The sequence below is a fragment of the Bos mutus genome, chromosome 21 (assembly GCF_027580195.1).
Source record: "Bos mutus isolate GX-2022 chromosome 21, NWIPB_WYAK_1.1, whole genome shotgun sequence".
Lineage (NCBI taxonomy): Eukaryota > Metazoa > Chordata > Mammalia > Artiodactyla > Bovidae > Bos > Bos mutus.
Genome location: NC_091637.1, coordinates 19,335,958 through 19,353,046, shown reverse-complemented (window position 1 = coordinate 19,353,046; position 17,089 = coordinate 19,335,958). Strand labels below are relative to the sequence as shown.

General features: G+C 44.6%; 1 protein-coding gene across 1 annotated transcript in view; it reads right to left on the bottom strand.

The window, feature by feature from the left end:
* Positions 1-17,089, bottom strand: part of ABHD2 (abhydrolase domain containing 2, acylglycerol lipase) — a 114,168-nt gene that overhangs the window by 75,750 nt on the left and 21,329 nt on the right. Inside the window, exons 2-3 of the mRNA XM_005910196.2 lie at positions 11,325-11,428; positions 6,159-6,358 (exon numbers count right to left, since the gene is read on the bottom strand). Coding sequence (XP_005910258.1) covers positions 6,159-6,352 — 194 coding nt within the window. The 5' untranslated portion in view covers positions 6,353-6,358; positions 11,325-11,428. The remainder of the gene's footprint in view (positions 1-6,158; positions 6,359-11,324; positions 11,429-17,089) is intronic.

Below are 17,089 nucleotides of genomic sequence, written 5' to 3'. Positions count from 1 at the left end.
AAGCCCTAAGCTCAGAGCTGAAGGTACACCTGATTCCCTGAAGTGCCCCTGAGCAGCACTGATTGCTTAAGCTGGAGTGGGAAACCAAACCAAACCAAAATGGGAACATCCCTCAACTACACCTGTCTATGGAAAACAAGTGGCAGAAGAGCATTACACTTAAGACTTAGAATGGCTTGGAATCCTGTTCTGTCTGGTCAAGACTATGGATCCTGATTTGGGGTACATATACTCCACTGGTGAAGAAAAGAGACAGGTACAAACCTCTATAGAATAAGACTGTTGTTGTTTATCACTAAGTCATGTCCAACCCATTGCCCATTTCTTTTTTGACCCCATGGACTGTAGCCTGCCAGGCTCCTCTGTCCGTGGGATTCTCCAGGCAAGAATACTGGAGTGGGTTGCCATTCCCTTCTCCAGGGGATTTTCCCCTACCCAGGGATCAAACTCACATCTCCTGCATTGGCAGGCAGATTCTTTCCCACTGAGCCACCAGGGAAGCCCTGCAGAAAACGATGAAATATGTTAAATGGACACAGAAGCTATATGCTGGGGAAACTCGGACAGGAAGAAGGAAGAGGGGGCTCATTCTGACTGAAGAGGAGCTGAGGGTAGTCAGGCAAAGTTTCTCAGAATAGAAGCTATTTAAGTTTTTTCTTTTTTTATGACATACTCAAAAAAGAAAAACCTATTTATTTGGTTGCACTAGTTCTTAGTTGTAGCGTGTGGGATCTAGTTCCCCAAACAGGGAATTTGGCCCCCTGAATTTGGAGCTCAGAGTCTTAGCCACTGGACCACCAGCAAAGTTATGCTAGTTAAGTTTTTCTTGCAGGGTGAGGAGGCTTCTTGGTGGAGAGAGAGAAGAGATTTGGGGGAGCCAGGGACGAGTGCCTAAGGGGCAGGCACTTAATGCGCAATGCAAAATGCCATGGGTGGTGAGGCTGGGATAGGCTAGGGTCACAGTGTTGCACTCTGGGTGCTGGCCTGCTTAAAGAACCCAACTCAAGTGGCATAGTGACAAAGTGGGTCAGAGGCAAGAGGTGACTTGGGACATTCCTGTAAAGCACAGGGGAGTGGCAGTTACACAGGTGAATATATATGCAAAAGGCCGTGAGCTGTATACTTAGGGTTTGTGTATTTTACTATATGTAAATGACAGCTCAACAAAGTCCTTAAAAAAACAAAAGTCCAAGGGGTCCAGTGTCCCCTTGTCCTAGAGCAAAGGGAGTGAGAACGGTTAGGAGTGGGCAGACACACAAGAAAACCCTTCTCTTTGGGTTCCGGTCCTTACCTGGTCACTAGGGCTCCCAACCCAGGGTCCTTCTAAGAAAGTCTTTCAGTGCTTGTGACGATGCAGTGGTCCTAGACTCAGAGGATGATAGTGCTGAAAGGGCACGGCGGGAGAACGGCCAGTTTCATTTTATTCATTTATTTTTACTTAATTTATCTTCTTGGCTTAACTAACAGAAATTATTTCTCACAATTTTAGATGATGAAAGACCAGGATCAAGGTGTCAGCCAATCTGCTTCCTGGTGAGCGCGCCTTTCCTGGCTTGTGGAAGGCCACATTCTTGCTGTGTCTGTATATGGTACAGACAGCACTGATGCTCTTCCTTTTCTTATAAGGGCACTAATCCTATCATAAAGGTCCCACCCAAATGACCTTATCTAGACCATATAATCTCCTAGAGACCCCACCTCCAAATATCATCATATAAGGAGTTAGGTCCTCAATACATGAATTTTGGGGGGACACAATTCAGTCCATAGCACAACTCATTTTCCAAGCCACACTGGGATGCTTCAATCTGAGTTAGGATGGGAGAAGGGGTAGTAAACACAGCTAGAATGATGGGGTCAATCGGCCCTGTTTTTTCTCATGCATTACAATTAAAGAACTACCATCAGAAACATTCAGCCTTTTCTTCACAGCTTAAAACTAGAGATATACGTAAAGCAGAACTCTATAATATTCATCTCTTCACACCCTCTGTGACTTCTAGTCGTTGAGTCATTCACCCCAACAAAAAGCTGCGGCCTTAGAAGTCTATGTAGTGTGTGCCACATGTATAAATTAAAAAAAAAAAAAAAATTGATGCTTTCTTGGATAGTACTTTCTGGTCATAGCTTCATGATGAGAAGGAGCTTTGTAAGACTGCTTCATTTCACACACGAGGAAACCAAGGGCCAGAGGGCCTGTCACGTGGTCCAGGGGTCCACCTTGTTTAGAAGAAGACCTCAGTTTGCATCATAATCCACATTTCAGATCAAGGCTTTTTCTCTGCACCACTGCTGCCAACAGCCATTAGGAAATTTGAATAGTTGACAGAATTCTGAAGCTGCTAAAAATCAAATGTTAGAAGATATGTAGCAGTGTGGATGAATGTCCATGGCATACTGTTTTGTTTTTTGTTTGTTTTTAAATTTTTTGGCCACACCATGCGGCCTATGGAATCTAAGTTCTCCTGCCGGGGATCGAACCCTCAGCTCCTGTGTTAGAAGGGTAGATTCTTAACCAGTGGACTGCCAGGGAAGTCCCCATGGTATGCTAAGTGTTAAAGCAGGTTACCAAATGCTACATATGCCCCTGATTTTGTTGGAGGAAATGATCTGCAGCAGCAAAAACCCTGCAGGAGTGATGACCAACATAGTGATGTGTATCCCCAAGGAGGAGACTCACAGATGATTTCTGTGTTTCACCTTATTCTCCGTTTAAAAAAAAAAATGAACATGCATTAAATTTTTTATTTGAGGAAAAAATGGAGATCTGTATCACCATCTAAATTTTCTCATAATCCTGATTTGAGCTTTTTAGTCTGCCTGTTTCACTGAAATCGAACATGTTTTGAGAAAAAAAATTGAATCACTAGGTAAATATTGACCTGTTGCTAAGTGAACAAGAGACGTATCACCTGATCTTAGAAAAGTTTCTCTCGAGACATTGAAAAATTCATTTCTGATATATCTTTGGCTAGGTGATCTCAAGACAGACTTAAAAACTGACTTTAATGCTGAAAAGAGGGGGAAAAAAATCCCTGTTCTCCTAACATGTTTTCACTGTTCACCTTTCACCGACTTTTTTTTTTTTTCCTACACCAGAACATCAAAAGGCTATGTCCGTGATTTTGCACGTAAGTCATAATTAACTGGCTGCTTTCTGTCAGGGTTACTGAATAACCCCATCAGCTTGTTTTAAATCAGTTAAGTGAAATTTTTAGCCAAGACAGTTGTTTGTAAAGGCCGTAGACAGGCTTCCTGTAGGAAAAAAAAATCTTCAAAGTCCCGGGAGAAGCACTTTTACCCCTAACAGATAAGCTTCCTGAGCTTGGCTTCAAACACACGGAAGGCTGTTGCCAGAAAGGCCACACAGAGAAAAAACATCAAGGCCACCTGCTTCCGACAGTGATTAAAATAGCGAGAGGGTCATGCAGGAATCAGAAGGCCACTCCAGGGCTAGCCCAGCTAGAGACTTTTGTCTCGGACTGGCCCCTTACTGCTCTCTGCCTCCCGTCCCTCGCCTGCACCCTGAGAAAGGTCACTGTTCCCCCTCCCTGTGGACAAGAAAGGAGCCAGCTGTGGGGTCACAGACTTGGGTCCAGGCTCCCCCTCTACTACTCCTCATCTCCCCATCCTTAAAATGCGAGGAAAACAAATCCAACCTTGAAGTTACATAGGTTCATCGAGAAAGTGTACAGGAAGAAGAAAAAGCAAAGAGAAATTGTTGGATGTATGTCTCCAGGCTGTTTTTCAAAGGAAACTGAGAAACCAGGTTAGGAAAAACCCTGCCAAAAATCAGTTTAAAAAAAAAAAAATGCTTTGAACAATTAGTGTGAAATCAAACCTAGGAGACTCAAGAATCTCGGGTTTGATCCCTGGCTTGAGAAGATCCCCTGGAGTAGAAAATGGCTACCCACTCCAGTGTTCTTGCCTCATGGACAGAGGAGCCTGGTGGGCTAGAGTCCATGGGGTTGCAAAAGCGTCAGACAAGACTGAGCGACTGACTAACTGAAACCTTACATGATGTTTTCCAAACAGCCTAGAGGGGAGAAGCTTTCCCAGGGCTTCCTCTAATTACTCAGGAACTGATGCTGGCTGGAACTTTGTACTCATCTGCCTATAATCTCGTAGGGCTTTTAAAACCTTGGTTTTTCAAAAGCTCTCTACAAACAGAGACCCAGGAACTGGATCCAGCTGCATCCCACCCCATCTGAAAGTAGGGGATGCAAATGTTCCTTGCCAGTTCAGATGAGTGAATTATCTAAATTAAACATGGAAGAAAAATGCCGGATGATTTTGAAAACACACCAACGCTGTGCACACTCCTCAGAGAGCAGAGTTTCCACGGCAGACACTGCTTACTAAAACACCATGCCCTTGATCATAGCTGTGGAGGCCACTATGACGTAGAATCCCCTCAGCAGGGGCGGGTCCAAGTTCACCGCGATTTATATTGTATATGGCAGTTCACAGGTATTAGGCAATATAACTGAGCTATAAGTCTCTTTCAGCTTGATTACAACTTTTTAGGGTCACGACATTATAACTAACAAGCAAACTGTACACAGACACCCAAAATACCCATAGCCCACAGCTCTTTACCCGTGGCTGTGGAAATGAGCTAGACAACCAAAGAGGACAAAGCAAGAGCCCAGACTCTCAGGTGTCTCTGCTGCCCATCTGTTCTTCGAAGAGAATCATTCAGGGACTTCCCTGGTGGTCCAGTGGCTAAGACTCCGTGCTCCCAATACAGAGGGCCCAGGTTTGATTCCTGGTCAGGGAACTAGATTCCACATGCCTCAATGAAGATCCTGCCAAATACGTCTCCTGGAAACAGCATGTGTGGTGTGGAACACAGATTCTGTCTCTTTCACAACTACTGTTTTACTTCTGTCAGAAGCTGTGCTCACCCCTGTCACCTCCAGAACACAGAGCTGGGGCTTCTGCAGGGAAATCTGGTTCACCTGGAATGAAAAGACGCTTACTCCTTGGAAGGAAAGTTATGACCAACCTAGACAGCATAATAAAAAGCACAGACATTACTTTGTCAATAAAGGTCCATCTAGTCAAGGCTAAGGTTTTTCCAGTGGTCATGTATGGATGTGAGAGTTGGACTATAAAGAAAGCTGAGTGCCGAAGAATTGATGCTTTTGATCTGTGGTGTTGGAGAAGACTCTTGAGAGTCCCTTGGACTGCAAGGAGATCCAACCAGTCCATCCTAAAGGAGATCAGTCCTGGGTGTTCATTGGAAGGACTGATGCTAAAGCTGAAACTCCAATACTTTGGCCACCTGATGTGAAGAGCTGACTCATTTGAAAAGACCCTGATGTTGGGAAAGATTGAGAGCAGGAGGGGAAGGGGACGACAGAGGATGAGATGGTTGGATGACATCACTGACTCAATGGACATGGGTTTGGGTGGACTCTGGGAGTTGGTGATGGACAGGGAGGCCTGGAGGGCTGCAATTCATGGGGTCTCAAAGAGTCGGACACGACTGAGTGACTGAACTGGACTGAGTGACTGAACTGAACTGAACTAGAATGAAAACCTTCTCTTAGAGTGGATTCTCTTAGCTAATGTATATTTTTCCAGGTACCCAAGAAACCTATGCTTTTTTTTGCTCATTAATTATTTGGGGTCAGGAAAACTTCCATCTTAGAACTGGCCTCAGGTGGTAAAGAATCTGCCTGTAATGCAGGAGACCCGGGTTCGATCTCTGGGTTGGGAAGATCCCCTGAGGAAGGAAGAGGCAGCACACTGCAGCATTCTTGCCTGGAAAATCCCACAGAGGACCCTAGTGGGCTACAGCCAATGGGGTTACACAGAATCGGAAACAACTGAGTCCGCACACATGCAAAATACTGTCCAAGTTTTCTGCATCTACCTAAAAACAACAACAGTTTTCTGCAAAGTCCTTGACATGGTTGATGACACCACACTGTGGAAGAAGGGATGACTTTGGGCAACAAAGATCTGAGTCTGTCCCCTACCCGCCAGGATTCAAGTGCCAGACTCCTACAGAGATGGTGGCTATTTTAACATCAGTGACACTATTTTACATAGATGCCTTGAGGACCCATGGTGAAAAGGTTCTTCTTTGAACAGTGTAATGACAGACAGATCAGCAATCAGGTGTACAGGTGGGTTTGACGTCTACTCACTCTTTGGTCAGGAGAGGACAGGACTTGAGTAGGAAGCGCGAGAGCCCCGAGTCCTGGAAGTAGAGGTCGGGCGGAGCTGTGGGGCTCTTCAGGTTCAAACACCGGACGATCACGTACAGCACGGCAGCCACCGCGGCCAGCTTCACCCCGTCAAATACGGCCGGGAGCTCGGAGGTCTCCATCATGGCATTCATCTTGATCTGGGGAGCAGGGGTACAGGTGGGTTTAGAAGCATGTGTAGAGGGAAGAGCCCACCGCACAGAGACAAAGCCAGTGGGAATGGTGACGATCCAGAAGGGCCCACAGAACCCACCTTGACTAATTCCTATCGGTGCCCTTACAGCCGCCAATGAACCGGCAACAACCCAGGTCACAAAAATCCTGAGCACTGATAAACTGGGCTGGGTGTTGGCTTTCAAACTGTGGTGCTGAATAAGATTCTTGAGAGTCCCATGGACTATAAGGAAATCAAACCAGTCAGTCCTAAAGGAAATCAACCCTGAATGTTCACTGGAAGGACTGATGCTAAAGCTGAAGCTCCAATCCTTTGGCCGACTCATTGAAAAAGACCCTGATGCTGGGAAAGATTGAGGGCAGGAGGAGAAGGGGGTGACAGAGGATGAAATGGTTGGATGGTGTCACAGACTCAATGGACATGAGTTTGAGCAAACTCTGGGAGATAGTGAAGGATAGGGAAGCCTGGATTCTGCAGTCCATGGGGTCACAAAGAGTCAGACACAACTTAGCAACTGAACAACAACAAATGAGCATTTATTTCTAAGATGAGCAAACTGGAAAATGCGGAGAATAGCGTCCTGCTGAGAGCAGGAGAGGACTTCCTGGTGGCCCAATGGTTAAGAATCTACCTTCCAACATAGGCCTAGATCTGATAGATAGAGTGCCTGATGGACTATGGAATGAGGTTTGTGACATTGTACAGGAGACAGGGATCAAGACCATTCCCATAGAAAAGAAATGCAAAAAAACAAAATGGCTGTCTGGGGAGGCCTTACAAATAGCTGTGAAAAGAAGAGAAGAGAAAAGCAAAGGAGAAAAGGAAAGATATAAACATCTGAATGCAGAGTTCCAAAGAATAGCAAGAAGAGATAAGAAAGCCTTCTTCAGCGATCAATGCAAAGAAATAGAGGAAAACAACAGAATGGGAAAGACTAGGGATCTCTTCAAGAAAATCAGAGATACCAAAGGAACATTTCATGCAAAGATGAGCTCCATAAAGGACAGAAATGGTATGGACCTAACAGAAGCAGAAGATATTAAGAAGAGATGGCAAGAATACACAGAAGAACTGTACAAAAAATATCTTCATGACCCAGATAATCACGATGGTGTGATCACTGACCTAGAGCCAGACATCCTAGAATGTGAAGTCAAGTGGGCTTTAGAAAGCATCACTATGAACAAAGCTAGTGGAGGTGATAGAATTCCAGTTGAGCTATTCCAAATCCTGAAAGATGATGCTGTGAAAGTGCTGCACTCAATATGCCAGCAAATTTGGAAAACTCAGCAGTGGCCACAGGACTGGAAAAGGTCAGTTTTCATTCCAATCCCAAAGAAAGGCAATGCTGAAGAATGCTCAAAGTACTGCACAATTGCATTCATCTCACATGCTAGTAAAATAATGCTCAAAATTCTCCAAGCCAGGCTTCAGCAATATGTATACCGTGAACTTCCTGATGTTCAAGCTGGTTTTAGAAAAGGCAGAGGAACCAGAGATCAAATTGCCAACATCCACTGGATCATGGAAAAAGCAAGAGAGTTCCAGAAAGACATCTATTTCTGCTTTATTGACTATGCCAAAGCCTTTGGCTGTGTGGATCACAATAAACTGTGGAAAATTCTTCAAGAGATGGGAATACCAGACCACCTGATCTGCCTCTTGAGAAATTTGTATGCAGGTCAGGAAGCAACAGTTAGAACTGGACATGGAACAACAGACTGGTTCCAAATAGGAAAAGGAGTTCGTCAAGGCTGTATATTGTCACCCTGTTTATTTAATTTATATGCAGAGTACATCATGAGAAACGCTGGACTGGAAGAAACACAAGCTGGAATCAAGATTGCCGGGAGAAATATCAATAACCTCAGATATGCAGATGACACCACCCTTATGGCAGAAAGTGAAGAGGGACTCAAAAGCCTCTTGATGAAAGTGAAAGTGGAGAGTGAAAAAGTTGGCTTAAAGCTCAACATTCAGAAAACCAAGATCATGGCATCTGGTCCCACCACTTCATGGGAAATGGATGGGGAAACAGTGGAAACAGTGTCAGACTTTATTTTTCTGGGCTCCAAAATCACTGCAGATGGTGACTGCAGCCATGAAAGTAAAAGACGCTTACTCCTTGGAAGGAAAGTTATGACCAACGTAGATAGCATATTCAAAAGCAGAGACATTACTTTGCCAACAAAGGTTCGTCTAGTCAAGGCTATGGTTTTTCCTATGGTCATGTATGGATGTGAGAGTTGGACTGTGAAGAAGGCTGAGCGCCGAAGAATTGATGCTTTTGAACTGTGGTGTTGGAGAAGACTCTTGAGAGTCCCTTGGACTGCAAGGAGATCCAACCAGTCCATCCTAAAGGAGATCAGCCCTGGGATTTCTTTGGAAGGAATGATACTAAAGCTGAAACTCCAGTACTTTGGCCACCTCATGCAAAGAGTTGACTCATTGGAAAAGACCCTGATGCTGGGAGGGATTGGGGGCAGGAGGAGAAGGGGACGACAGAGGATGAGATGGCTGGATGGCATCACTGACTCGATGGACGTGAGTCTGAGTGAACTCCGGGAGTTGGTGATGGACAGGGAGGCCTGGCGTGCTGCGATTCATGGGGTCACAAAGAGTCGGACACAACTGAGCGACTGATCTGATCTGATCTGATCTGCACATAGGCAGTGCAGGTCCAACCTCCCTGATCTAGGAACTAAGATCCCACATGCAGTGTGGCAGGACCAAAAGTGTAAAAAAAATAAATAAAACCTGATGAGAGCAGGAGAAAGAAGTCCAGCTGGAAAGGCACAAGGGGACCAGGAGACTAGCTTTGATTTCTGTTACCAGGCAGCCTTGACTTCCTGACTTCACCTGCACCTGGTACCCTGGCCGGGCATCAGGTGTCGTGTTTACAGCCTTGGACAGACGTGAGATGGGACTGCTGTGGCCACCAGGTGTGGCTGTCATGCCTGTGGGCCCCACCTTTGTTTCCAGAGCAGGAAGAGCCTGATTCAGCCACCTGCTCCCTTGGAGGCAGTCCTGGCACTGGAGTCAAGTTCAGACTAAGCCCAGCTCGCAGAGGTCTTTACACCTGGGAGTCGCGGGCAATGTGAAATGGAACTTGGTCACTTTTTCCCCCTACTGAAGGCAACTGCTTACAGTCATTAGTCTCCAAAATCGGGCTAAAAGTGGACCACCGTTCAACTGCTAGACCAAAATTTAAAACTGGAGTATGGAAAATATACACGAATATCTAGTTTTTCATCTTTTCAGGTAGCTTTATCTTGTACACAAAACACACACACACACACTCACATACATCCCTCTAAACTTTTAAAAAAACAGACATCAACAACAATAACAAAAATCCAGTCTTTTCCTCGCTGCACTGCAGGAAATCAGAACATCAGCTGTTACCTTCAAAATCAGGGAAACCACAAGCTAACAAAAAGAAGAAAATGGTAACTCCTGGCAGCCAAGGTCGCTATGGCAACAGCTTCCCCTGGAATGGTTTTAAGTAGTCTCTGCTGAAAACAGCAGGACAACCCCAGTGGCCAGCGGTACAGAGAAAAGAGGCAGGACGAAACAATCTCTCAAAAATGTGTTTGGGGCAGAACCAAACGAACTCATCTGAGACCGACGGTCAGGCCAGAGAGATCTTGAAGTCCTTTGCTAAAATCGAGGCATCTGTGGCAAATACAGGGCAGACCATCTCTGGCAGGGGCTCCAACTGAGTGAGGAAAGGCAATCAAAAGATCCCACAAATATGATATCACTCATATGTGGGATGTAATTTTAAAAAAGAAACAGATAAACTTATTTACAAAACAGAAGCAGACTTAAAGATATTGAAAACAAACTGATGGTTACCAAACAGGAAATGTGAGTGGGGGAGGGATAAATGAGGAACTTGGGATAAACACACACACACACACACTATATATATAAAGATAACCAACAAGGACATACTGTATAGCACAGGGAACACGACTCAACATTCTGTGACAACCTATATGAGAAAAGAATCTAAAAAAGAATGTATGTATACGTATAACAGAATCACTTTGCTGTACACGGGAAACTAACACGACGCTGTAAATCAACTATAGTCCAACTGAAGAAAAAAGAACCCAGTTCCTTAACTCACCATCAGGGCAAGAAAATACTTTTTTTAAATTTATCTGGTTTAGAATCAAGGCTAGACCTCAGAATATACTTTTTAGCTGCATCAACCTTTGACCTTTTATGAGCTGACGGTTTCCTTAAAACTTAACTTCTGGGGTCATGTCTCTCAAAAGCTGTTCCCCAAACCTTTAAAACAAGGATTCTTTTAACTTGGGGTCCGTAGGTCCCCTATGGGTTTCTGGGAACTTCCTGGAATTATGTGTGAAAGTGTGCGTGTTGGTACAGTTTTCTGGGAAGAGGGCTTGCAGATAAGATCAGATTCTCCAGGGGGCCTGTGACCTAAACAAGCACACAGCACCACACTCAGAGTTGCTCTGGTGGTCCCACCTGTGTCCTTGTCCCTCACATCTCCAAAACCCTGCCACCTGCCAGTCAAACCAACTCGAAACAAATATCCAAGATGACATGGCTTGCTATTTACTGAAGTATAGTTGATTGAAATAGTGTTGTCTTAATTTTCATAGAGACTTTTAAGTGTAGTGAGTGGGGGGCCGAAACCAAAATCTAGGAGGATTTCCAGTTTTTCTGGCATGATGCTGGTGATATGAAACTGAAATAGACATCCTCCTTGTCCTCTTAATCGCAAAGAGAGGAGAAGGTGGCACTGGGTCGCTTGACCAGTTTTCTGGCTGATCTAGAGTAGACACATTGAATTAAAAACATAAAATAAGTCCCTCCACCCCCACTTTCACTCACCACTTACGAATGTTGGGAAGGTAGGGAGAAGAGGCAAAAATAAGAGTTTCGCCAATACATACCTACGTCACCAGTTCCTCTCTGCTGCGAATACAAATTGATCTTGAAGAAGAGTTGAACAGCTGGGCCGGTCAGGTCAGATCTCTTATTCGATTTAACCTAAAAGCTGAAAAGATTGGATAGTGACATTTTACAGGTTGAGAAAGAAGCAATTTAATTGAAATATAAGCATAGTCTAAGTTTTTCTGCATTTAAAATCGTTAGGAAAAAAAACCCAAAAACGATTTCTTTAATTAACATATGTGACACACTCTTGGCCAGACCTGCTGGGGGAGATCTTGGTGAATCCAGACTGGCGGGCTCTGTGGTTTCCAGGACAAGTTATCTGCTGCGTTCACAACTCTGGCTAATGTAAACTCAAGCTGCTTTTGTCCTTTATCTCATAACATCATTTTCAGAGATACCCGACGATGACAAGGATCATCTCTGTGTGACTGATGAAATAATTTAGCCGGGTTTAGGTCGAGATAGCAGGCAGCTGACTTGTTTCATCTCTTCCAAATATACGGAAACGACAGAAAAAATAGGAGCTGAGAAAAGTAAAAGGGCACAGATGGGCTCAAAAACGCAGTTCCAGAAATGGAACAGAACTGAAAGTAACGAGTGGGGAGCCATAACACCTGCCAGATCTGGGCCACACTGCGGGCTGGAGGCTGGCTGTGCTGGGCCATCCAGGGCTGAAACGCTCACCGTGAGATGGGGAACCAGAGCCAGGCCCTCTGGGTTAAAGACCCATGGCTTCCAAAGCAGCAAACAAAAAGAGAAACAGGGAGAGGGAGAGACAGCAGTGTTTACAGAGCACCATCTAGGTGCCGAGCTCCCCTTATATTTCATGTAAAATGCGTCCTAATGCTTTTAAGAGTACCTCTGAGGTAGGTACTATTATTATTCCATTTTACAGATGAGAAGACTCTTCAGAGTCCCTTGGACTGCAAGGAGATCAAACCAGTCAATCCTAAAGGAAATCAACCCTGAATATTCATTGGAAGGACTGATGCTGAAGCTGAAGCTCCAACACTTTGGCCATCTGATGGGAAGAGCTGACTCACTGGAAAAGACCCTGATGCTGGGAAAGATTGAAGGCAGGAGAAGCGGGCAACAGAGGAGATGGTTGGATGGCATCATCAACTCAGTGGACATGCTGCTGCTGCTGCTAAGTCACTTCAGTCATGTCCAACTCTGTGCAACCCCAGAGATGACAGCCCACCAAGCTCCCCCGTCCCTGGGATTCTCCAGGCAAGAGCACTGGAGCGGGTTGCCATTTCCTTCTCCAATGCATGAAAGTGAAAAGTGAAAGTGAAGTCGCTCAGTCGTGTCCGACTCTTAGCGACCCCATGGACTGCAGCCTACCAGGCTCCTTTGTCCACGGGTTTTCCAGGCAAGAGTACTGGAGTGGGGTGCCATTGCCTTCTCCACAATGGACATGAGTTCGAGCCAACTCTGGGAGATAGTAAAAGACAGGGAAGCCTGGCATGCTACAGTCCATGAGGTTGCAAAGAGTCAGACACGACTGAGTGACTGAACAACGACAACAGATGAGGAAACTGAGCCATAGAAAACTTGAGTGACTTGCCCAAGGTCACACAGGTAGTAGATAGAGAAACCAAGATACATATCAGGCTCCAAAGAACGTGCTTTTAACCACCACGCTGTGCTACTTGAAAAGAGGAAAAGTAAGAAAAAGAGAAACAAGAAAGAAAGTGGATGGTAGAGGAAAACACAAATGAGACACCAAGAGCCTGCAAAAATCATGAAGCTGTAACATAGTAGAGCTGGGATTCAAGCCCAGTTTTTTTCTGATTCCATCACACCCAAATGATTTAAAAAGAAAATGAAAGCCAGTTGGAGGGGAGATTCAATTAACCTTCAGAGTAGCCTTGCTCAAATTCAAATTTTTTATTTTTTCCTATTCTGAGACAAATTAGACACAGAGGACCAGGCTTTGTTGGGGGGTAGGGGCAGGGTACTAAGGAGCATGTCTCCAGCCACATCACAAGCCACCTGACCTTTCCAGGGCTTGGCTGTCCACTAAAAAAAAAGGGATGTGCCAGATCAGAGATCTTAAACTGGCAACCCATGGGATGGCATTGCATTTGGTTGGCATTTTTTTAATTGTATTTATTAGCTGCCAAGTTATAAACACCAGGAGATTGCAGATAAAAATCGGAATCTCTGGTTTCTCTTGAGAAGAAAAAAAAAATCCGAAGGTTTGGGAAACTGATCCAGCATTCTCACATGGCAGCAATGAATGGAGCTGAGCAGGGCTGACCCTCTAGACAGATTGTGCTCTCTCCAGGTGGCCACCGTCCCCATATGGTCCTCAGCAATGATCTCTGACCTCCTTAATCACTGATGGTACCTGAATGGTCGCTATAGGCATCCGAATGTGCAACCCTTGGGGAAAGGGTTGTTGTTGTTTAGTCGCTGAGTCATGTCCAGTTCTTTGCGATGCTAAGGACTGTAGCCCTCACCAGGCTCCTCTGTCCATGGGATTCTCCAGGCAAGAATACTGGAGTAGGTTGCCATTTCCTTCTCCAGGGGATCTTCCTCATCCAGGGATTGAACTCTCATTTCTTGCACTGGCAGGCAGAGTCTTTACCACTGAGCCACCAGGGAAGACCAAGGTCCCTACTAGCCTTGAATAAGTCTATGCTGATTGAATATTCAAAATATACACTATCAGTATATGTATGAAAGTGAAAGTGAAGTCGCTCAGTCCTGTCTGACTCTTTGCGACCCCATGAACTGTAGCCCACCAGGCTCCTCTGCCCATGGGATTCTCCAGGCAAGAATACTGGAGTGGGTTGCCATTTCCTTCTCCAATCAGTATATGTATAAATGATAAGTTAATACAAAAAAATTATGGAAAGGCAAAGTAGCAAATAACAAGATGCAATACATCTTATTTATTGATATTTACACTGATGTTTATTTATACCTTTACTCTTTTTTTTAAATTTTAGAAGTCATCTATCAACTTCTTACTTATTTTTTAGTATTTTATTTTTATTGATTTATTTGGCTGTGCTGGGTTTTAGTTGTGGCATGTGGGATTTTTTTTTTTTTTAATGTAGGATCTTTAGTTAAGGCAAAAGAACCCTTAGTTGGGACATGTGAACTCTTAATTGTAGTATGTGGGATCTAGTTCCCTTATCAGGGATTGAACCCAAGCCTCCTGCATCAGGAGCACAGAGTCTTAGTCATTTGACCACCAGGGAAACCTCCTGCAGTTTTACTCTTTCCACAAACTATTTGAGATAGCTTCAAGTGAATACTGGATAGACGTCCACAGAGAAAGATTCAGAAATGCAGTTAACTGCTGAGTGCTTCCCAGTAAGAAGTCCCAGGACTTCCCTGTCAGTCCAGTGGTTAAGACTCTATGCTTCTAAAGCAGGGGACACAGGTTCGATCCCTGGTCAGGGAACTAAGATCCCATATGCCCTGTGGAGTGCCCGGAAGAAAAAAGAACAAAAGAAGTCTCTGCTTTCTTTGGAACAGAAACCTAGAAAACATGGCTAGCTAGAAAAAACCAACTACAGATCCCAGCCTCTGGTGCAGACAGGAGAGTCCACGTGACTAAATGTGGGCCTGTTCTGAAGGGGCTGGTCTGCTTTCTGGGGAGACACCTAAAAAGGCATTAACTGTTCTGCCCTTTTCCCTCCCTGCCTCCCTGGAATGCAGGCAAGAGGGCTGCAACTCCAACAGCCATCTTGGGCCATGAAGGGACCATGAGGTCACTCTAGGAGCCACACTGAGAGGACAGGAGAGGAGAAAGACAGAGGCTCGGGGTCCATGATGATTCCATGGAGCCACCGTGTCAGACCTAGACTGCCTATCTCAGGATTTCTTTTCTGCGAGAGAATAAACCCTTGCACATTTCAACCGCTGTTATTTCTAGACTCTCAGAGTCTGTAATTTCTAATTACACAGGAGGAATTACTATCTCCCTAAATCTTCATGGATGTTGCCCTGGCTGGGTTATTATTAGAACACAGGCAAACTTTTCTTTCTCTTTTCCAAAATTCATAATGACTACAATTTTTTTATTACCAAAAATATCTTCAAAATGGCAATGAACAAAATCTAAAAAGAAAAGAAACTCTGAACAAGGAAAATACCTACGTCAAGATATATAAAACTAAGCATGTGACTAAGTCTAAACTATATCTGAGCTTTCTGACTGCCAGGGGGAAAAGGGAAACCTAGCCAGACTTGAGAGTCTCCAAAACGCAGAGATAACATGTGTTACACTCTTCTTACCTCCCAGGAAGACACTCAGAGAAAAGAGGGATTTTTCTGGCACAAATTTATTAAAAAAAAAAAAAAAATTCTTCGAGACTTTACATAAGGGGACCTTGAGTAATGTGACAGGCAATGTCCTCCTACAAGATTTTTTAATAGCAAATGCAGTAGAGAATTAATTTCCTCAACCCTTGAAAAACACTAAGGGTTTAAAATTGGATTTAATTCCTGAAGGCAATCCTATGAGAGGTTTCTAATTATTATGGTCCAAATGTGGAGCCTTGAGCTGAAGCTCGGAGAAGCAGGGTGGTTCTACTGTAGATGGCTAGGGCCACCTTCCTTGAACTTCAGGGGGCTTAAAGACCTGATGACCTACGTACAGTGTGCCTGGAACTGTGCTAAGCATTGTGTAGAACCACAATCAAATAGAATTCTCATTTTAGCTGGGGGGAAAAGAAGTTTGTGTTAGCGCTACACTGACTTTAGAAACTTGGGGACAAGAATAAGTAGTCCAGGGAAAAAAAAACGTGGGGAAAGGACTTACGGCGCAGCTAGAATTAGAACTGGGCGTGAGTGAAGTGTGGATTCAGAAGAAGTGTGTGTGTGAGTCTGTGTGAGGGAGATTCTTCACGTGTGCATGCGTACATGCGCACTATATACGTTAAACCAGGAATTAACTGGCAGGTGTGGACTGACTCTTTGATATTCATGTGCATTTCTCTTACTGCATTTTATTTTATGGTCTTCTTTCTAAGTTCGACCTGCCACTAAAAATTAATATTCTGCACTTGTTACAGCCATAACAAACTTAGCTTCTATTGAACTTTTGGTGGCTTCCCCGATGGCTCAGTGGGTAAAGAACTGGCCTGCAATGCAGGAGACACAGGAGACATGGGTTCAATCTCTGGGTTGGGAAGATCCCCTGGAGGAGGACATGACAACCTACTCCAGTATTCTTGCCTGGGAAATCCCATGGACAGAGGAGCCTGGTGGGCTACAGTCCATGGGCTCACAAAGAGTAGGATACGACTAAGCACATACGTACTCTTTGTGTGTTTCCTCTCCCTTCCTGGGCAAGTGAAATTCAGTTAAAATGGGCCTCTGGCAGCCTAGGGCTGAGTATGCATTAGGTGGAAAGCAGACATTTTCCCTTCCCCACCCCACCTACGGTGTACCTGATCAGTGCTTCTTCCATTCCAACCCCCACATTTCTCTGCTCCCAGCACAGTCTTTTTTTTTTTTTTTTTTTTTGGCTGGGCCACACATCATCTAGGATCTTAGTTTCCTGACCAGGGATGGAACCCATGCCCCCTGCAGTGGAAGCTTGGTGTCCTAACCACTGGACTGTTAGGGAGGTCCCGTAACACGGTCTTTTTATGAGTGGGATTTTGGTGCTGTAACTGATAGTTAAAATTCCATCTGTCATCTTAACATTTAAAAAGTAATCCGAGGTGTTGCCAAAGGCTCAACAGGAAAAGAACTTTCAGTATCGTCCTTGGTCTCTAAGACACGCTTGGGCACCTCC